General features: G+C 40.2%; 1 protein-coding gene across 3 annotated transcripts in view; it reads left to right on the plus strand.

Moving 5' to 3' along the window:
- Positions 1-22,652, plus strand: part of ABHD3 (abhydrolase domain containing 3, phospholipase) — a 43,673-nt gene that overhangs the window by 15,332 nt on the left and 5,689 nt on the right. Inside the window, exons 4-6 of one of the 3 annotated variants that reach the window (XM_069468194.1) lie at positions 808-853; positions 14,132-14,244; positions 20,426-20,599. In XM_069468194.1, coding sequence (XP_069324295.1) covers positions 808-853; positions 14,132-14,244; positions 20,426-20,599 — 333 coding nt within the window. Of the gene's footprint in view, positions 1-807; positions 854-14,131; positions 14,702-20,425; positions 20,600-22,652 lie in introns of those variants that run through there. The other 2 variants (XM_069468195.1, XM_069468193.1) reach the window with 2 other exon arrangements.

Genomic DNA, 22,652 nt, shown 5'->3' on the forward strand with positions numbered 1-22,652 from the left:
GTAGAGACAGCATCTTACTCTTGTTCAGCTGGTCTCGAACTCCTGACTTCAAGTGATCCTGCCGCCTCGACCTCCCAGAGTGCTGGGATTACAGGCATGAGCCACCACCTCCAGCCCAGATAACTTTTCAAAGCTAGCATGCTACTAGTAGCTAACTTTCTGTGAATGCTTGCCTTGAGCCAACATTGATCTAAGCCATTTACGTGACTCATTTACGCAGGAGATACAAGCAGGATCAGAGGAAACACAAGATAATCTTTCCTCTCCTAGGTCCACTGAACCCCATGTAGTAGCATAGTGCCGGCCCACCCTACTATCTCCGGCGCCAGGCTCTTTGCAGCTCTACCCTTGTGTACAATTAATTCCAGCTTCCGTGTTTGCTGAGCCTTGAGGAAACAAGGCTATTTCCTAGGATATAAATAGATACCTATTAATGTTACAAATGGGTGGAGGACATATGTTTTTTCTTTGAAGCAAACACATTTAAATTTGACTTGTGTTTAGAATCGTTTTAATTACACTTACTGGAGACTCACATATATGCATGGGAAGAAGGTATAAAAATTCTGCTCATTTGGTAGGAAAAATTAACATGACTTCACTGTATGGTTTCTAATTTGAACCCACAGGTTGAATTTAGAGAACTGGAATTTTATTTAAGTGCATTTAGATGAAATGGTCAAACATTATCATGTCTGTAGAACAGAGTCTTAAAATCTTATCGTGCTCTAAATCAGCATCAATAAGATGATTTTAATATTATATATCATGTGTAGAAATAACAAAAATTACTTTCCTGGTTTTTAGATGTGTGGTTTTTAACAACAGAGGAATGGCGGGAGAGAATCTCTTGGTAAGTAAACTTAAATGAGAACAGTCTTAATTTTTGAAAGAATCATTTCCAGTTTCATAACAAAAAGCATATTCTTTTTATTTAAAATAACTATTTGTTTATGTAAGCAATACAAGTTCATTATAGAAAAATACAGATAAGCCAAAAAAAGGAAATCTGTAAGACCCATAATTATACAACCAAGGAAATCCCCTTAGTCTGTGTTCATTCGGATCTTATATATAAATAAAATATATGTAATATACTTTTATAGAAATTAAGATTGTATGTTTTTATTTTACTTTTTTATGTCCATAGATACTATTGTGACTTAAAGATTTTATTTTATGAGGGGTTGGGGAAAAAAAATATTTTATAACTAAAATTTTGTACTTACTATAATTTGACATCAGTAGATACTCATCCATATCATTTATAGTGCACAACACATTTCCTTTAAAAATTAACTGGTACAAAACAAACTAGTACAGTGATAGTTTTTTTTTTTAACCTGTGAAATTTACTTTTGTCATGAAACGGACTGACTTCATGTTATGTCTTTTTGCTGGATGAAGTTCATGTAGCAGAAATGTTATTTAAACTTTTTCAATTTAAATCAAGTCTTTTTTTTCCCTCCCTCTAATGTTGAATTTTTGCTAGGATAGAAGTTCTTTCAACTCTTAGAATATCATCGGCTTTATCTGCCGCTTAAATCTGTGAGTTGCAATGAGATAATATTACACTCTCTGAAATTTTCTTGCAGCTTTTTACCTTTTAGCCCCTCACCAGCTCAACCATCAAAGGCAATTCTTCCAGAATTGAAAGAAACTTTTTTTTGAGTCTATAGAGAATGACATTAAGACTATAAATAATTAAGTCGTGCTGGAAAGAGCTGTTGTACTTTGCCTTACAAGTGACTTAGAAGCTCTGGAGGGAGTCAAGATGCCTACGATTTCAAAAGCAAAAAGTTGTAAAGTGTTTATGGTCTTACTCAAGTGCCTCATAACAAATAGTTAGATATGAAAGTTCACATTCCCTCATTCAGTCCAGTCTTTTAGGAATCTGGTAGACAGGTGGTGCTGCAAAGGGAAAGATTTGAATTTGTCACTGTGGCCATGGCCCAAGCAAATCATTTTGAACAGCTCCTGTCTGCTGTGCATTCCTCTAGGCGCTTCCAGGATACAAAGGGGGAGGAAATGGTCTGAGGCTCTCATGGAAATAATATGCTGCAGAGCCTGTTAGGTCTCTATAAAGTGGGAGACAAAGATATACTCATTTGGCAGAGCTGCAGTGTGTACCTATTAGATCAGGCACTGTGCAAGGCAATAGGGTGTGGAGTAATGCATGTTAATGAGACAACCCTAATCCTTAGGAGCTCAAACTTTGGTTATGGGAGAGAGTCAGGTACATAAAAATACACAAAACTCAGTGCTCAGTGCCACCACAGGAAGATATTAAGGCTACAGAGCACAGAGGGAAGGAAAACGAAGTGCCTAGGGACGTGGGAGAACTTCCTATTAGAGGTAACATTTTGAGTTGGATCTTGAAGCCTCCAGAAGAGGGATAGAGACTCTCTTAGTTTAAAGAACAAGGCATTTAAAGAGCATGGAATAGGCCGGGCGTGGTGGCTCACACCTGTAATCCTAGCACTCTGGGAGGCCAAGGCAGGAGGATCGCTTGAGCTCAGGAGTTCAAGACCAGCCTGAGCAAGAGCGAGACCCTGCCTCTACTAAAAATAGAAAGAAATTATATGGACAGCTAAAAATATACATAGAAAAATTAGCCAGGCACGGTGGTGCATGCCTGTAGTCCCAGCTACTCAGGAGGCTGAGGCAGTAGGATTGCTTGAGCCCAGGAGTTTGAGATTGCTGTGAGCTAGGCTGATGCCATGGCACTCTAGACTGGGCAACAGAGCGAGAGTTTGACTCAAAAATAAAAAATAAAAAAAATAGCATGGAATAGTAACTACTTTCTTGTGGCTGGATGATCATCATCATCTTTTTATCTAATATTTGTTGAGTCCTTGGAATGTATCAGTCACGTCTTTTCATACTTAATGTTCAGCAATAGAAACAAACCCAGTGATTTAGATAAGTACAGCTGCCATCATCCCCATTTTCCAGATGAGGAAAATGAGACACAGGCAGATTAGGAACTTTCCCTGCCAAGAAATGGCAAAGCCAGGATTCAGACCCAAGGGATCAGACTATGTTCTTCCTTCTTGACCATTATGCTCTACTCCCTCTTACTGTTCAGGAAGCGACAGGAATTCTTCCACAAGAGTCAGGCCAGATTGTGAAGAATCATGTGTAGGATCCTAAGAAACCTAGTGTGGAACCACTGACATTTTGAAGTGGGGGCATAATGTGATCATGTTCCTGTTTTAGGAGGAGAACTATGGCAGGGATGTATAGGAAAGAGGTGAAGGGGGGAGGAAGCTAGCGGCTGGGAGAACAGGTGGAAAGCGGTTAACTACAGACCTACTCATAATGTGGAGCTTGAAAGCAGATGTAGGAGGGATGAAGAGAACAGAACAAAAATGAGTGGTATTCATGGGGCAGAAAGAATAGAATAGTATTAATTGTATTGTGGGAAGTAAAGAGAGAGGCGTCAAAGGCGCTGATATTTGCTAAAATACAAAATTTAGCAAAGTGTATAAGATTGTGGTGTGATAAAGATAATAAGTTCTGCTTTAGATGTTTAGGGTGCTTTTAGATCATCCAGGTGAAATTTCTAGTGAACAGTTGCATATACTGGACTGGTCCTCAGGAGAGATGTGTGAGCAAGAGAGACGAGGGTTCTCAGTGCACAGGGAAGAGTCGGATCCCAGGAGTGGTTGAGATTTCTTAGGAAGAGTGAGTAGAGCAAAAGGGGATCTTAGAAAACAATAAATAAGAAAGAGTAGAGAAAAGAGGAGGAGACTTCAAAAACATTGTATCCGTAGCATTTAAAATTAATTAGGAATTTACTTTGAAAGAACATAGCAACCCAGTAACTTTCACCCATAAACTTTAATTAGATTTTTGAAAAATCTCTAATAATACTTTGAGTTCTCACAAAGGGATAGTATATACACTTTTTAAAAATTATTTTAAAGAATTCACAGAGTTCTAAGCCAACAGATAGCAGTAGCTTGGTTTCTGGTGTCTTAAAAAGTGTGTGGGTTAAATTCTGATGAACTGCTAACCCCAGCAAATATCTGTATCAAAATGGAGAATGCAAACTAAGGTGTTAGAGCTACAGTCTGGCAAGCAGCTTGGGTGTGTGTAGCAGAAAGTACCTTGGACTCAGTAAGAAGCCCCAAGTTAAAGTTCTGTTCTCACAACTATCCACCTAAGCAATAGAGAAAAAGTCATTTCTGTATCTCTTTTTCTTATCTGAAAATGATAATAATATAATAACATGCACTTGCCAACTCACAAGGATGTTTGAAGTTCACATGGAATAATGAATGTGAAAATATCTTATAAAATAAAGCTTTTTGATATAAGGCATAGTTGCTACTGTATTAACTCTTAGGTGATTAGGGCACAAAAAGTATATATTTAATTATAATTCACTCCCTTACATTTCTTTTTTAAAGTAGTTCTAAAAGGATATAATTATAATTACATTCTGGTCATTCTACATCCTTATTCTTTCTTAAATTGGATCACAAAAACAAGATGCCAATATTATCAGGTAAGGGCTAAATTTGATATTTAGATCCCTTGATAATCCTTCTTTCTGTTCTAGAGCTATGAACAGTTACTGTTTCATACTAGAGGAACTCTTCTGTTTGTTTATTTTATTTATTTATTTAATGTTTGTTTATACCTTGCCTTGTTCCAGAAAGAATTTAGTGTGGCTCAGACCCAGAGTAAGTAAGACCTTAGAGTAGGCTTAAAAAAAACGCAAAAGATGAATCAGCAAAAATCAAACAGAAAGAAACTGTCTCTATCTGAAATTAACCCACAAGAACTAGCAGAGGTGAAGTGGAATTTAGGGTAAGCAGTTCTCCTAGGAGTGGAACAATTGCGAAAGTAAAGTGTTTGCTGTAATACATTAGAGATACACTTAGAATTTATAGAGATTACTATGGCTCCTGCAAAGGAGAATTAGGAACTAGAAATTTTCTTTTTTTCTTTTTTAAAGTGAAAGCAAGTTTTATTTAGAAAGTATAGAAAACCTACTCCACAGACACAGCAGAGGCCTGTTCTCCCTGTGGAGGAGAACTGGCTGGAATGAGAAATTTCTGCCACCGTATTGTCCTCATTTTCCATTAGTCATTCATTGCAAGATTGAGGGAAAGCCAAAGGTCTTTCTCACTAGGAATTAGAAGCTCGTACCTTTCCTCTCTGGGGCTGTTCACTGTGGGAAACAGCTGAGCCTCAGACATTCCTTCAGGGTTCTGGGAGCACTCGGAGTAAATGGGACCTTTTCTTCTCCTCTAAGATTGGTTTTCAAGGGTGGGAATCCAGGAATCCGAGTTAGCCACAATCTCCCTAATGTTACTGATTATTTCATGTACTTTAGGGATGATAATTTACAAAGAACTTAGCTACATTTGAGTTGAAAGCTACATATGGGCCCTTTTGTTTTTTTTTTTTTTTTGCAACAGAGTCTCACTCTCGCCTGGGCTGGAGTGCCATGGCGTCAGCCTAACTCACAGCAACCTCAAACTCCTGGGCTCAAGCGATCCTCCTGCCTCAGCTTCCAGGGTAGCTGAGACTACAGGCATGCGCTACCATGCCCGGCTAATTTTTTTTCTATTTTTAGTTGTTCGGCTGATTTCTTTCTATTTTTAGTAGAGACGGGGGTCTCGCTCTTGCTCAGGCTGGTCTCGAACCCCTGACCTCGGGCAATCCTCCCACCTCGGCCCTCCAGAGTGCTAGGATTACAGGTATGCGCCACTGCACCCGGCCTGCTGACTTATACTCTTAAATGAGTAAATTGTATAGTATGTGAATTATATCTCATAAAGCTTTAAAAAGAAAAGCCACCTTCAGGTGCTTTCCACTTCAAGTTAGAGCCAGCTCAGCAGGTAAGGGAGAGCCAACAAGGTCAAGTGGAAGTCGGAAGACTCTTTAAAGCAGTGCTGTTCACAAAGTATGGCCTGTGGACCAACTTCTCAAACCGGCAAACAGCAGCCCCTGGCAAGATGAAGGGCTCCGACAGAACCGTAAGCCAGTTTATGAATTATAGAAGCAGAGGGTAGAAAATCACTGATAGCATATTTTAAGTGTTCTCCCCACAAAAAAAATATTATGTGAGTTAATGCATATGTTAATTAGCTTGATTTGGCCATTCTACAATGTATACGTATTTCAGTTCATCATATTGTACACAATAAATATATGCAATTTTTGTCAATTTAAAAAACTAAATTTTTTAAAAACAATGGTTCATATATCCCTCCCTCCCCCCAAAAAGGAATAAACCAACTTCAGTTCCCCGCACACTGTTTAGATAAGCTACCTCTCTTTGCCCCCTTAGCAGTCCTTTCTTAATGAAGAGACAACTCGCTGACTCGCATTCTGATGCCACAGCTCATGTCTTCCTGGACTGGCACTCCTGGTGGCTCTGCCTCAGAGGATCTCAAATGCCAGAAACCTTCCACAGCTGAGGACACCTGGAGAAGTAGGGTGATTGACGTGAAGTCATAAAGCTGGTTAGTGGCCTTAGGGCAGGAACTCCGCCTGTCTAGTCCAGTGGCTTGACCTTTCAATACTGGCTTCTGGTCAAGTCAGACTGAAAATCTGAGGGTAGAGGGAAGGAATGTTTTCTGTCAGAGGATTCTCTCCTCAACCCCAGATTCTTTGCTTGGTTAAGGATTCAGATCTAGAAAAATCTGCTGTTGTTTCTTAGTAAGCTTTTCCATGGAAGCTAATAGGGTCAGAGGGACGTAGAGCTCTTTCCCTTCCTGAGCTGTTTTCTGAGACAGGCGTTCAGAGAGGGTTAAGGGACCAACCTCCCTGTATGTCCTAAGGAAGGAGGGATTTAGAGGGCAGGGCCAGCCAGGGCACTATTCCGTTTTCACACTTGCACCTTCAGGCACTCTCTTTCTCACATTCAATACCTCCCTGCTCTACATTTTGTCCCACCCAAGTCAGCCCTTTCCCAACTGCTCTTCCCTTCACCTGCATCATAACCTTGCAACTCGGGAAGGTTGGTCTCAGCCAGAATGTTTGTGTGAACACATTTAATCCTTGAGAATTTTCTCCTAACTTTGATGAGTCCAGGCCAGTAATATCAACTGTTATAAGTGGTGGGCACACAACTGATTGTACAGTTTTCTATATTTAAAATTCTTTTCCAAATAAAAAGTATTAAATAATTAAAGAGTTTTAGAAATCATCATAATAATTTAATAGCTAGCTACCATTTATTGAATGCTTAATATGTAGCAGGTGATCCTATAAGGTGTGAGATGTTTGGGAGTACTTCCCCACGTGCTGCAAGGAATCCAAGGGATTGGGACCCCCACCAAACTAGATGTCCCTTCTCCCAAGTCACTCTAGGTAGGTTTTATCATTCTTGTCAGCATCCTCCTCTCTCGGCTTAGCTCTTACCCCGTTTCTTTTATTCTCTGAGCATAGAATCCTCTGGGAAGCCTTGAAAAATACTGATCCCTGAACCCCATGCCCCAGAGATTTTGATTCCTTTGGAGTCCAGGTGTCTGTCATTTTTTTCAACACTCTTCCATGAGTTTAATGTGCAAACAGGGCTGCAAACCCCTGGCAGGTAATGAGTGGTCCTACATGCGGCAGCCTCCCTGACCCAGGTGAGCCACGTCTGGTCCCAAACCCAGCCAGGGTAGGGCATGAGATTTGCCTCTTAGGAGCCTGGACTGACAATAACTCCTGTCTGCGTGGCTGACCTGCTATAAGCCGCTAGCAAAACTGCTCATTTATTGGTGTAGCTGGCTGGTCTTGTAGAGCATGACTGCACGAGCATGTACCGCAGCCATCTGGAGCATTAGCAGGAATGTGGCACAGAGGCCAGCTTGGCCTCAGAGTTGGCCAGGAAATTTCCTGGGGCCCTTTGTTGACACTTGGTCATTTTCTATGTCTGTGGATGACTAGGTAAAATGATTGTTCGTTAAATTGCTGGTTTTATGTATGTGGTATACTTATCTTTTCTCTGACTTCTTATTTAATGAACTCATATTCCAAAAATAAGATGAATTTTCCTAGAGACAATTTGGGCGGTTCACTAGGTACTGGACAGGGGATGGGTGGAATGAAAACAAATCACCCTGTAGAGATCAATTAAAGTGCATAATTAGTCCTGTATTAGAAAAGGATTATTCCTTTTGGTGGGGCCCACATCCACACAAGAATCACAGAGCTCATGTAATAGCATCTTATCAATATTGGAGTGCAGATAGTGAAATACTTGAGAGATGAAGATTGTAAAATAAAATATTCTAACTTCCTGATAAAATATTTTAAGTTCCTAATGTTTATCAGACATTAACAATAAAGTAGATGTGAAATTTAAATGATTTTTTAAAAAGATGTTTATGTGTCTTTTCAGTTTTCATTTTGCCAGGCAGAAAACTAAAATCCTAGGCAGCCTGGTTCGGTGTTGGATGTGCGGTAACCCCAGCCCTGAGAGAGAGGGATTCTGAGTCCTGCTCTCTGCTGCAGATTAGCAAATTAATCTCCTCCAAGAATAGCTAGAGAGAGTCAGGCTACCTGATTAACACGGTGAATTTTAAAATTTCTTTCTAGATCAAAAAAAATTTTTAATGAAAATTTTTAAAAATTTAATTCTAAAACAGATATTCTAAACCGAGGACAAGAAAATCATCTTTCAGGTTAGGGAGAAATCAGTTTGTCTACTTTTTAGAAGCCCTTAGTTGATTAAGAAGGATAAATTAGATGTAGTTCATAAATATAAGATATATACTTTATTCTTTTCCCATTATATATGAATAATGAGGAATTAATTATATTTCATTATTCTCTTCAATACTTTTTTAAAAAAACTAACTTTTAACAGCCATTAAACAAAGTACTATTGTTTGCTCTCTGACCATAGCTGTAGTTGAACAATTTAAGCAATCTTGGTTTATAATTATTGTCAAATTATGTCCACACATCTGTTGGAAGGTTATATATCTTTTCGATTTTCTGCACTTTTCCAGAATATTTTTTCCATCTCATCTCACCTGGGAGTTTTAACCACGCAGCTGAACCCTGCCAGGTCTTCCTTCATCCCCTTTCTGATGAGGTGGTTTCACCTATTTCTGTCCTGGAAGCATAGACAAAGACAGGAATTATTGCAATAGAATAGTTGTTGGTTGTATTAGTAGCCCTCGTAGCTGAGAATTAACTGATGTCTTTTGTCTAAAAAGGTTCTCAGTTTCAGAATATTGGGGATCATGTAAAAAATAAAAAATAAATAAAAAGCTACTCAGCCAGGCTCAGTGGCTTCAGCCTGTAATCCCAGCACTTTGGGAGGCATAGGCAGGAGGATCTCTTGAGGAGAGAGTTTGAAACCAGTGTATGCAACATAGCAAAATTCTGTCTCTACAACAGATCTTTTAAAGAGGCTGAGTGGGAGGATTGCTTGAGCCCAGGAGTTCGAGGTTGCAGTGAGCTGTGGATCACACCACTGCACTCCAGTGTGGGTGACAGAGCGAGACCCCATCTCATAAATTGACAGATAGCTTCTAGTTGTATCTGCAGGCATGAAGACAGTTTTTGCAAAGCTTACCAATTCGGTGTTTTGCCCCCTAAGTGTCTTTGCTGTGTATTGTGGGTGAATCTTTCCTTCAATGGGTCCCACGTGCTGTAGACTCTGCTTGTTTCTAACTTTAGATCCTGTGAGGAAAGAAGACGTGTGATGTTTCCTGTTGGAGCCCATTGAGTAGCAATAGGTTGTGTGATATAACCACATAATTTGGCATATCAGAATTTATTAACCAGGTCTTCTCACTTTCAGTTCTGTGTGTCTCAGGTCAATTTGACAAGTGTTGCTGACTGTCAGAGATAGAGGCGAGTCAGATAGTAACAGAGAGAGACTCACATGGGGTAGCGAGGCAGGGAGCAGGCTGGACAGGGCAGTTAAGGGTAGAATTAGGGAAGGCCGAGAGGTCCTAGAGGACAGGGCCAAGTCTTCCCTGCTGTGACATTTATCCAAGACACAATGTCAACAGGCAGTGTTGACAGTAAAGGACACCAGGCAGGTAAAATTTACTCAGGTGGCAAGGATATTAAGGAGTCATCAGGCCAGATGAGGTGGTTCACACCTGTAATCCTAAGCACTGTGGGAGGCCAAGGCGGGAGTATTGCTCAAGGTCAGGATTTCGAAACCAGCCTGAGGAAGATTGAGACACCCTACCAAAAATAGAAAAAATTATCTGGGCATGGTGTTGCACATCTGTAGTCCCAGCTACTTGGGAGGCTGAGGCAGGAGGATTGCTTGAGCCCAGGAGTTTGAGGTTGCAATGAGCTATGATGATGCCACTGCACTCTAGCCAGGGTGACAGAGCAAGACCCTGTCTCAAAAAAAAAAAAAAAAAGAACAGAGCCTAGCAAACAAGAGAACAGCAGTCTCCCCTTGGCCTGAATCTGTACATATGGAGAAATAATAAAATACAGAGCTGGAAAGGTTACTTGGCATCATATTGTAGAGGGCCTTGAACACTTGGCAGAGGAATTTGTACTTAATTCAAGCAATGGAAGGACAATGAAGAATTTTAAGCAGAAAGTCTGTCGTGCTTAGAGCTGGAAGTGTTCTTTAAGAAGATTAAATCTGACAGTGCATTGGATGTAGGATTATAGACGATTATGAGGAAAACTGGGTGTCAGCCAGCGAAGAGGTTATTGCAGCAATCCAGCTGAGAGGAAAAAGGCCTGGGAGCAGAGACAGTTGGTTTCAGACCCTCACCTGCTGGGCACACACCATTCCCACGCATGCCCAACTGAGCGCGTCAACCGCAAGCACCTTCATCTCTTTGGGAGCCTTCCCTAGCCACTGAAGGGCCACCTGCAAGTGCTAGGGAGTTAATGTCCTCCAGGGGTAGCCTTCCACCAGTGGCTAAAGGGAATTGGCAGATAAATAACTTGGCTCACTTGCAACTCAGTTGGGATAGTTTTAAGCTTTGTTCACCAAAATCTCCCAGAGGACCCCAAGGGGATTGAGTCTTGCCCATTGCCATAACTGCTTGGTAACATTTTCTTTATTGACTTCTTACCTTTCCTGACTCATCTTGCTGGGAATCTGGTGCCTCCTGGCATCACCTTCCAAATGGACTGCCTGCACTCAACATCCTCACCTCAGGGGCCCTCTTCAGAGAATCCAACTGACCAGGCCTTTACTAGAGTGGAAAGAAAGGGTTTCCCGTGTTTCCTGAAGAGATGCTGAGGAGAAAGAAGCTGCAGGACTTGGCAGTTTATTGGCTGTGCTGTTAGGGGAGAGAGAGAAGGCAATGTCACCTGCAGCTGTAACTAAGGAAATAGAGGTGCCAATGATAGAAAAATGGGAAGTTAGGAGCCGATGAGGAGCTTTGATTAAGAGGAAAAAAGGGTTTGCTTTTGGGCATTTTGAGTTTGAAGTACTGGTAGAACATTACCGGGAAGCTGCCTTCTAGAACTTGGAAATTTGGGTCTGGAGCTCAGGATGAAAGTAAGAGCGTACGGGTGTATTTAGGTTTGGTCACAGGGTAGAAGTGGTTGATGAAGATACAGGGGTGAAAAAGACCTTCGGGAATGGGATATTGACCAGAGGATGAGCAGATACAAGCCTAAGACAAAATTTTTGGGAATGAATACCTGCTTTTGGGGTTGGGGGGGAAATGACAGAGACTGGGTAAGAAGTGGAAAGCTAGCAGCATGGGGAGAACTGGATATTTAATTAATATATCAGACTGTATATTGTTTTATCTAAAATAAAGGCAGTGCCAGAAAAAAAACACTCCTTTACTGGCAATATATGAGTTTGATCTTAATGTAATGTATTTGGAGAAAAAGATTTAGAGAAAAATCAGACCTTATATTTGAGGGCACCAGATAATTGATTTATTTACTATTTACCTCGTGGAACCCTGGTGCTCTACAGGAGTTAGTTCACTTACTATGAACATATAATCCAGGCTCTGCTACTTTGTGATCTTCAGCAAACTACTCAGCCTCGCTGGGCCCTAATTTCCTTGTGTGTAAATAAGGAACCAGCTAACCTCTATAGTCTTTGCTGACACTAAAATTCTGTGAGCCTAGTAATTTTCCATAGGCTATTTTTTTAATGCCCTAACTCTGTGCGCGTCTATGTGTCAGTGTGTATGTACTCATGCGTCCATACATATACACACATACATCACTTAATGCTGTGGTCCCCAACACCTAGTCAGTGGCCTGTTAGGAACCAGGCTGCACAGCAGGAGGTGAGCAGCAGGTGAGCAAGTGAAGCTTCATCTGTATTTATAGCTGCTCCCCATGGCTGGCATCACTGCATAAGCTCCGCCTCCTGTCAGATCAGCAGCGGCATTAGATTCTCACAGGAGCTCGAACCCTACTGTAAACTGCGCATGCGCGGGATCTAGGTTGCGGCTCCTCATGAGAATCTAATGCCTGATGATCTGAGGCGGAGCTGAGGCGGTGATGCTAGGGCTGGGGAGCGGCTGCAAATGCAGATTATCATTAGCAGAGAGGTTTGACTACACGATAAATGTGCTTGAATCATCCCAAAATCGCTGCCCCCCACCCACAATCTTTGTGTGGAAAAATTGTGTTCCATGAAACCCATCCCTGGTGCCAAAAAGATCGGGGACCACTGACTTAAAGCCATATTGAGGACTATTCATAAATAATTCAGAAATTTTAAAGCTGTGTAGTGTGAATAGATTTGAATGTAATAAAAATGCTGAGTAAGGATTTCTTCACCTAAATTCTCATGACAAATTCTGAAGTCACTATGATAAGCATGGTAGAAGACACTGTTCTAGTGTAGATTTTAGATTGAACTTGTGTCCCTCGAGGGCGTTTAATCGCAAAGTATTTTTTTAAGTATCTCAGCATAGTCACTTATTATCTGTTAAGATGTTATATTAATAAGAGTTATTTAACGTCTCTAAATTCAGTTTCCTCATTTATAAGATAGATATAATGATAGGATCTTCCTCAGGGTTTTGTGGACACAAATATAATGATTCAATAAATGTGAGCCATTGTAAATACTGTCAGGTTAACATTTGCCTTCTAGAGAGTTACATATTTGCAGATTTCAAAAAATGACAGTGGCAATAGGCCATGTTTCAGGGATGAGTTTAATTGGAGGGATTGCTGAAAACTGTAATTTTCTCAGACTATTTATTAGTGATTGAACGGTGGGTGATACATAACCTTCTTAGTGATCATGGTTTGTTGGAATAATAAAATTGGGTGGTGCAGGTGACTAGTGTCCATATTTTTATTAGAGTGATGTTAACAGATTTATTTCCCTGTTAAATTTCTGGTTATTTTTCTCACATATACTTTATTCATACATACATGTTCACATATATTCTACAGAGAGGAGTGCCTCCTCCTTCCAGATCTCAAATGAAACATCTGTGATGCTTTTCAGCTACAAACAAAACCTTATCGATGAAATTCACATGAAAACCATTTGTTTAAATGCATTATGTATTGAGGCATAATCAGTTTTACATATTTTAACATTTTAAGTGTCTATTGCAGTGTAACATTGCTGGGGCTACGTGCATGCATATATACTATTGTAAAAGAAAACATTTGATTAGTAAATCAAAATTATTTTGCTTGATCTAGAGCAAAGGCAGCACAAGAAAACCACACTTCTTCACTAACAGCACTCAAAGTGGAGAAGACAGTTTCCTAGTTAGAAATTAGCTACAATTTAAAATTTTTGTGGCACAGTTGGAAAGCCGTTTTTGCTGGCTTGCTTGTTTTTTAATAAAGAATTATTTTGGCTTTTTCAGGCATAGATTGTTTTATTTCTATTAAGAAAAATATAATTCTCCACTTCTTCTTCTCTTGTTAAGTTGGAGACACATTTGCATACGGTATTTCGTATCTATTTCATTTAAGGTATTTATATTGGTCGCGCCGTGTTTGCACCAAGCCTTCCTTGCATGTTCACAGGCTTTTTGTTAGTGCCAACCCAAATCGTGTTGACTTTAAATGGCATATATGTGTACTGCAAGATGTGAAAATGATAAATCATTATCACTGTAGTGTGTGCAAAGGTGGTTTTCTCATATTTATGATGTCTTGCTCTTATTTACATTTCTGCATTATGCAAATCGTTAACCTCACATTTTAATTTTTGTGCTTTACTTGTCACTACTTCCAGACGCCAAGGACTTATTGTTGTGCTAACACTGAAGACCTAGAGACAGTTATCCACCATGTGCACAGCCTGTTCCCCTCTGCTCCTTTTCTGGCAGCTGGGGTTTCAATGGGAGGGTAAGATTTTCCTTTTCCAAAATACTTTCTGAGAGGGAAGCAATCTTGTTGGCTATCTCTTTCAGCGGACTATAAACTGGCTGCAAAGACATTTTTAAATAAATGTCTGATTATTTTTATCATATTTTATCACATGTGGTTGAATGAAGGAAGGAAGGAATTAATTCAGGTGAATTTTTAATAATTTTAATGGACCACTGACTACCAGTCACTGCAGTGAAAAGGACAGAAGTTCTCTGGGTTTTGTGAGCTTGGAGGCTCATCTGAAGCCCATGAAGTTGGTTCGCATCACTCAGCGGTTGCCACGCTGACCTTCTGACTCCCTGACGCACTCCAGCCACCCCTCTCGCTGGTTGGGAAGCTGAACTGGCAGCATGACTTTCATCCCTCCAGTCACAGAAATAATCACCTATTGCTCTTTCCAACTGCAGTGGCCTTCAAAATTATTTTTCCCCAGGTGGTATTTTGTTTTGTTTTATTTTACAGTTGCTGGGCAAATGGATCTACTATGGAGTGCTCTCCTAGACACTGAAATTTGGTTATTCACCCCCTACTCCAGCTGCTATTTTAAGCACGTGAATATTATAATTTGTGCTGCTTGCCATTACTTTGGGCCTTATTTGGAACTTTTATTTGCCATGTTTAGATAAAGGCTTATTTCTACTACTGTTTTTGGTTGGTGTTCTCATGACAGTGAGCTTAAGGAAATCCAAAATTTTTATTATCCGGCATCTTACCATGCTTTATATTCCCTAAACTATTGTCCAAAACTACTTTTTAAAATCAGGAAACACTTGAAATAGAAAATGGTATTTTTTCTTAATTTTATAATTGATTTATTTGTCGTTTTAGTTTTCAAAATAGCTTAGTTTATTTACTTGAAAATGAATAGCCTTTACAAATGATATGCTCTGAAAAATAGGCTTTAACTACAGCTTTTTAGTTTCTGATAAACATAAAACTAAGAGAAAAGAATACATTTCTTACATTAGCATGGAACCTCTGACTTGACCTACTAAAGGAAGAAATCTAAATCAATGCAGAAAACCCAGGCAGAATCTCTGTTGTGCTTAATGGACAGAATTTAGCTTCTCTTTCTTTAGCCCCACAAAGTGACCTAAAGAACAGGGTAAGGGCTGAACTTTTTCCTCTTAATCGTACAAATTCTTGACTTTTTAAAAGGCCAGACCTTACATAAACAGGCCCAGATTCTCTATTCAGAAGCTCCTGGGAAATGTCTATTCATGCTTCCTTGAGCCCTCAGTGCCTGGAGGCAGAACTTGACCATTAGCCTTTACAGCTGATTGAATATTAATGTCTTGTAAATTGTTTGAAGGAAGCACCCTTTCTAGTTGCCTAGCACTGTGACACGGCCCCAAGTGGGCTTACCACTTGGGGATGTGTTTTACAGCTTGACACATTTTTTTCTTATGGAGATGCAACAGACAAAAGCATAATCTGTGAAGATCCTTCTGCCCAGTGCCCTGTGATCCCCACACCTGTGATGCCTGAGGCCAAGGGTGGGCTTTGAGCCATAACTGAGTCTAGTCAAGAAACCCACGCCACTCCAGACCCAGTCACATCCCAGTCTCCCAATAAGCTGGTAAATAAGCTTCAAAAATGTATAGAAAATTCCAAAATGTATAAAAGTAAAGACAGAAGTATCCCCATAAACTCATCATTCAGCCTTAATAATTATCACATCACCCAACTCTGACTGTCACGGCCCATCCAGTTTCATTGCCCGCTGCTCAAGAGGAAACCAATACCCTGAGACAGGTGTTGCCACAGGGAAAGAGTTTAATATCTCAGGCACCATGCGAGGAGAAGGGAGGAAATTCTCACATCTGTCTCCCCGAGAATTTGAGAGAAAGGATTTTTTTTTTTTTTTTTTTTGAGACAGAGTCTCACTCTGTTGCCCAGGCTACAGTGAGTGCCGTGGCGTCAGCCTAGCTCACAGCAACCTCAAACTCCTGAACTCAAGCGATCCTCCTGTCTCAGCCTCCCAAGTAGCTGGGACTACAGGCATGTGCCACCATGCCTGGCTAATTTTTTTCTATATATATTTTTAGCTGTCCATATAATTTCTTTCTATTTTTAGTAGAGATGGGGTCTCGCTCTTGCTCAGGCTGGTCTCGAACTCCTGAGCTCAAATGATCCGCCCACCTCGGCCTCCCAGAGTGCTAGGATTACAGGCGTGAGCCACCGCGCCCGGCCCGAGAGAAAGGATTTTTAAAGGTAGTTTGTCAGGCAAAGGGCAAGGCAGTTGGGTCTGCTGATTGGCTGGGTTCCAGGTGGAACCATAGGGTCGTAGAAACTGTCTTGTGCTGAGCCAGTTCCTCGTTGGGGGTCGAAAGACCAGTTGAGTCAGTTCCTTGGTATGGACCACTGGTCCAGGTGGGGCCGCCAGTCCTCTGGGGATGTAACGCCTTCAAGATATTTTTAAAACAAGCCTTAGGTTTCACAAGAGTGATGTTATCTATGGGAGCAATGAAGAAAGCTGAGAGGTTGGTCCAAGTGCAGTGGTGTTTACAACCAATTGACCACAACCAGTTACAGATTCCTTTGTTCCTTCTCCACTCCCGCTCTTTCATTTGACCAGGAAAAAAAAAAGAAAGAAAGCTAAGAATCTTTATGACCATCAGCTATAGGACTCCTGAGTAGTAAGCAATAATAGGAGAGCAAGCTAGGGAACAATGGCTGGTTATATATATATATTCAACTATACAGAGTTCAGGCCCTACCACAGTTCCCACCTTGTGGCTTTTTATTCTTTCTGTAAAGGTCAGTTTCATGATTATTGTGAACCAAATCTCAGACATCATTGAGTTTGTTTGTTTGTTTGTTTTTTGAGGCAGGGTCTTGCTCTGTCACCCAGGCTAGCTAGAGTACCGTGGCGTGATCAGAGCTCACTGCAACCTCTCAAACTCCTGGGCACAAGCGATCATTCTGCTTCAGCCTTGCGAATAGCTAATTTTTCTATTTTTAGTAGAGACGTGATCTTGCTCTTGCACAGGGTGGTCTTGAACTCCTGACCTCAAGTGATCCTGCCTTAGGCCTCCCAGAGTGCTAGGATTACAGGAATGAGCCACCGTGCCTGGCCTCATTTTCAAGATTAAAATCACTAGAACAGAACTTCTCAAACCATCAATGTACTGTGTGTTCATTAGCCACATCCTTCCCAAACACTTCATTGATATTTTGAGCTGTCTGCATTGCATTGATTCCACAACAGAACTCAAAATTGAAAATAACACAAATTTGTGACATCCATGGTTTCACAAAAATGGCTCTAAGAAAAAAATGTGAAAGATAATCACAAGCCAAAAAGTGTGTTTGAAAGGCTGAGGATGTACCTTCACAATAAACATAAAAGAAGTGTCAAAGTGAAATGTCAGAGGTATCGACTGTCAAACTTGGTACTTAAGGAAATTGGACATTTCATACTTAACAATCTAATGGCTTGTTTTCTCTTCCTATTCCTTCCTGTTATTTGTCCTTATCTCCTATCACATATTTTCTACTTTTCTTTTTGTTCTATTAACTTTCTTGATCCTGTCGTAGTTCTATTTTGGTGAGAGGGACCATAATTGAGTTTAATCTAACAACAGTGTCAAAAATCTGAGTTTAACAGTGCCAGCTAAGAGAAAGGATGATACCCTAATTCCATTTCTCAGTAAACTTTCGGTACTTGATTTCTTAATCGCCCAGGTTCTGACACAGAAGAAATGGGTAAAAATTCTCCTTCATTCTTTTTTCCAATCCAAATGACTTGCAGGGTGACTGTGACAGCAGTTTTAGATCAGCTGGACTGCTTGTATACAGTACTGTGGCTCACTAGGCCATTAAAGGATAATGCTGACTCTCCCGCGAAGGATTCATTCTAGGGTCCTAGTTTTGGTGACCCTACTCTTTAGCAGAGGTCAGTAATTGCTAGGAGGAAGGTAAAATGCACAAACTGGAAGGGCTGAAAGGGAAACTCAGGAGAAGAAAGATCCAGGAGTAGACACGACCAAGTAGCTGAGAATAGTTCTTGGTTATTACTTAAGAGCAAAATAATGCCAAGATGTTACCCCAAAACAGGGTGTTTTTCCTTTGATAGGAAAAGGACCCCCTTTCTCACCAAAATAATAAAAAAAATAAACTACAAGGAAACAGACAGAGATGGAGAAAGAACCCCTGGATTAAGAAACTTAAGAGACATTCCAATCCTAATACATAGAGCTTATCTAGCTTCTGATTCAAATAAAGGCATGCACCTGTAGTCCCAGCTATTCAGGAGTCTGAGGCAGGGGAATCACTTGAGCTCAGGAGTTTGAGGTTGCTGTGAGCTAGGGTAATGCCACAGCACTCTAGTCCAGGTGACAGAGCGAAACTTTGTCTCAAAAAAAAAAACAAAAAAAAAATTTTTTTAAATCTTAAAAATGGCCGGGCATGGTGGCTCACACCTGTAATCCTAGCACTTGGGAGGCCGAGGCAGGTGGATTGTTTGAGCTCAGGAGTTCAAGCCCAGCCTGAGCAAGAGCGAGACCCTGTCTCTACTAAAAAAATAAAAAGAAATTAGCTGGACAACTAAAAATATATAGAAAAAAATTAGCCAGGCCTGGTGGCGCATACCTGTAGTCCCAGCTACTCGGGAGGCTGAGGCAGAAGGATTGCTTGAGCCCAGGAGTTTGAGGTTGCTGTGAGCTAGGCTGATGCCATGGCACTCTAGCCTGAGCAACAGAGTGCGACTCTGTCTCAGGAAAAAAAAAAGAAAAAAAAAAAATCTTGAAAATGAGCCATATGGGCGACTTGAGACCAAGGAGATAATGATGAGCTGAAAGCCGCAGTGGAAACAAATCCATCTCAACCTATGCAAGAATTAGCAACAAGGTTTGACATTACTATTCTAACAATATTGGGCCATTTGAAACAAATGGGCAAGGTAAAAAAAAACTGGATAAATGGGTTCTGCATGAATTAAACCAGTATCAAAAGAGAAATCATCTCAAAGCTTGCCTTTTTTGCTGTCACAACATAAAGACAAACCATTTCTATACTGTATAAGTGATGAAAAATGGATTATTTTCTGACAATCACAAATGTTTGGCACAATGGTTGGATAAAGATGAAGTGCCAAAACACAGTCCAAACCAAATATTCATCAAAAAAAGCTAATGGTGTCTGTTTGGTGGTCCAGCACTGGTATTATCCACTTCATGAAACCTGGTCAATTGATTACAGCAGATGTCCACTGCGACCAGTTGGAAGAAATGATGAGGATGCTTGCGATTAAGCAGCCAAGATTGGTCAATAGAGACAGGCCAATCCTCTTGCAAGACAACGCTTGACCATATGCTGCTTAAACTACAGCAGCTGGACTTGGAAACTCTCTGTCATCCACCATATTCACTAGATCTTGTACCAACTGACTACCACTTCTTCCAGGCTTTGGACCACTTCTTGCAAGAAAAAATATTAAATTCTTAACACGCTGTGGAAAATGCCTTTTGCAATTTCATCGCCACTAGCTCTCCAGCCTTCTTCACTGCTGGCATAAACAAGCTACCATTAAGATGGCAAAACTGTATCGATAGGCACGTACTTTGATCAACTGTATTGCTTCTTGTTTGATATAAAATAAACTACATCTTTTGATTTGAAATCAAACATTTCATATTTAATAAACTAAATACTTGAGGGGCCAACTGTTCTACCACAACTCAGAAAGTCTAACTCTAGGCTAGAGAGCCCTTTAGAAAGTTGATACGAGGTACAAGGATCCTAAGTGACTAGGATGGCCACCTAGACCAATTAACTCAGAATCTCTGGAGGTGAAACCCAGATACCAACAGTAGTTTTAAAAACTCCCCAGGTGATTCCAACATGCAGCCACGCTTGAAAACCACTCTTAGGGTAGATTTCTCTCATGTTTAATTTCATAAGATACATATGTAAGGAATAACTTATGATTTGTCCCATTCACAGTATGGCTGACTGCAAGATAAATACATACATGAACGTAAAGAAAGAAGGAAGATATTTGCAGACTCTTCCAAGATAGAGGACTTAAATACTGGTTTATATTTCTGGTTTATATTATCTTCTCCATAGTTCATATGAAGTCTATAGTTAGAAATAGGATGTTTGAGAAATATAACAAATTAATCACTGAATTTCCTGTATCTCCTCATTTTAGAATGCTGCTGCTAAATTACCTGGGCAAAACTGGACCCAAAACTCCTTTGATGGCAGCTGCAACTTTTTCAGTTGGCTGGAATACTTTTGCTTGCACAGAGTCGTTGGAAAAACCCCTAAACTGGCTGCTTTTTAATTACTATTTGACAACCTGTCTCCAGTCTTCAGTTAATAAGTAAGTTATCTTTAAAACTTCTTGTCTCCAAACATTTTAGATTACATGGCCTACCAGTAAAAAAGTTGTAAAGCATAACACTACTGACATACATAAATAAATGTATATTTATTTATACATTGTGTGCATTTACTACTGTACCAAAATATTCTCTATATTGTAAATGCGTACAGAAATTTGAAAAACGTACATATAAGTTAAAAATATAGATAAAAGTTGTGATGTTTTCTTTCTGAATCCCAGTGGATTGTCTTGTACAACCCCTAAGGTATGTGCCCCACTTTGAAGATCTCTGTTCTAATCACTTTCAATTCTAGAAGAGTAAAATCATTAGCATAAAAATGAGTCAAGTAATGTTTGAGCTATTTCCTTGGACTTTCTACTTGTTGCTAATCTTCTCAGTACCTAATTCTTTCCTAGGTAGTAAGTAAAGTATTAAGTGATTTCAGTGCTGAATAATATGGCTCCTTAAGCTCGTGGGCATGGAATGTTTGAGAGACTTAGGAGAATGCAGCTCACTTAGACATTCTCAGTTCTCACAGTTTCAGTTTTTTTTGTTTTGTTTTGTTTTTGAGACAGGATCTCATTGTGTTGCCTGGGCTAGCTCACTGCAACCTCAAACTCCTGGGCTCAAGCAATCTTTCTGCCTCAGCTTCTCAAGCGTGTGCTACCATGCCCAGCTAATTTTTCTATTTTTTTAGAGATGGGGTCTCTCTATGTTGCTTAGGCTGGTCTTGAACTCCTGGCCTCAAGCAGTCCTCCTACTTGGACCTCTCAAAGTGCTAGGATTACAGGTGTGAGCCATGGTGCCCGGCCCTCGAGGTTCTTTTATCACCAAAATACTGTCTTTGCATTAGTTTTTCTGGAATTGTCTGTGTGTCTTCTGACAGTTAAACTGGCATGGTAGCAAAGAACATGGAGCGGTTTCTGTTTATTTTTTATTATATGTTACCTTGAATTTTTAAGTGAATTGATAAATATAAACTCAAAAAGTATAATTTGTACATGACTTGTTGAAAACCATAGTTATCTTTTGAGTTGACATTAAACATTGGATTAAACTTAACCTGTTTGTTATATTACAGACATTGATTATAAATAATGTTAAAAAAATACTAAAGGATCATCATATCATTAATTATTCAGGTACTCACTGAAATGGGAGACAGTAGCAAGAACAGTGAAGAGTGATTTGAATTAAAATATCAGTTGTACGAGAAAAATGACCAACATTTAAAAAATAAGTATGCAAAAATATTCTAGTTTTTAATGTAGCAGTTTTTAAAATAATATCATTAAGTAATTTATCCAAATGGAAGATTCTGGCTTAAGGCATTTTTGACAAAATTGCTTTATTAGTAGCAGTGTATATGTACAATTTGTTATGAAACAACACTTACTTTTATTTTTATTATTACAGTATTGGCTCATTCTTCCTAAATCAAAAAAAAAGTACTTTTGGCCAGGCACGGTGACTCATGCCTGTTAATCCTAGCACTTTGGGAGGCTGAGGCGGGAGTATTGCTTCAGGCCAGGAGTTCAAGATCAGACTGGGCAATAGCGAGACCTCATCTCTACAAAATATTTCTCAAAAAAATTAGGCGAGGCCGGGCGCGGTGGCTCACGCCTGTAATCCTAGCACTCTGGGAGGCCGAGGTGGGCGGATCGTTTGAGCTCAGGAGTTCGAGACCAGCCTGAGCAAGAGCGAGACCCCATCTCTACTAAAAATAGAAAGAAATTATATGGACAGCTAAAAATATATATAGAAAAAATTAGCCGGGCATGGTGGCGCATGCCTGTAGTCCCAGCTACTCGGGAGGCTGAGACAGGAGGATCCCTTGAGCTCAGGAGTTTGAGGTTGCTGTGAGCTAGGCTGACGCCACAGCACTCACTCTAGCCTGGGCAACAGAGTGAGACTCTGTCTCAAAAAAAAAAAAAAAAAAAAAAAAAAATTAGGCGTGTTGACACCCACCTGTAGTCCTAGCTACTCCCAAGACTAAAGTAAAAGGATCGCTTGAGCCCAGGAGTTTGCGGCTGCAGGAGCTATGACGAT

The sequence above is a fragment of the Eulemur rufifrons genome, chromosome 5, assembly GCF_041146395.1.
Source record: "Eulemur rufifrons isolate Redbay chromosome 5, OSU_ERuf_1, whole genome shotgun sequence".
NCBI classification, from domain to species: domain Eukaryota; kingdom Metazoa; phylum Chordata; class Mammalia; order Primates; family Lemuridae; genus Eulemur; species Eulemur rufifrons.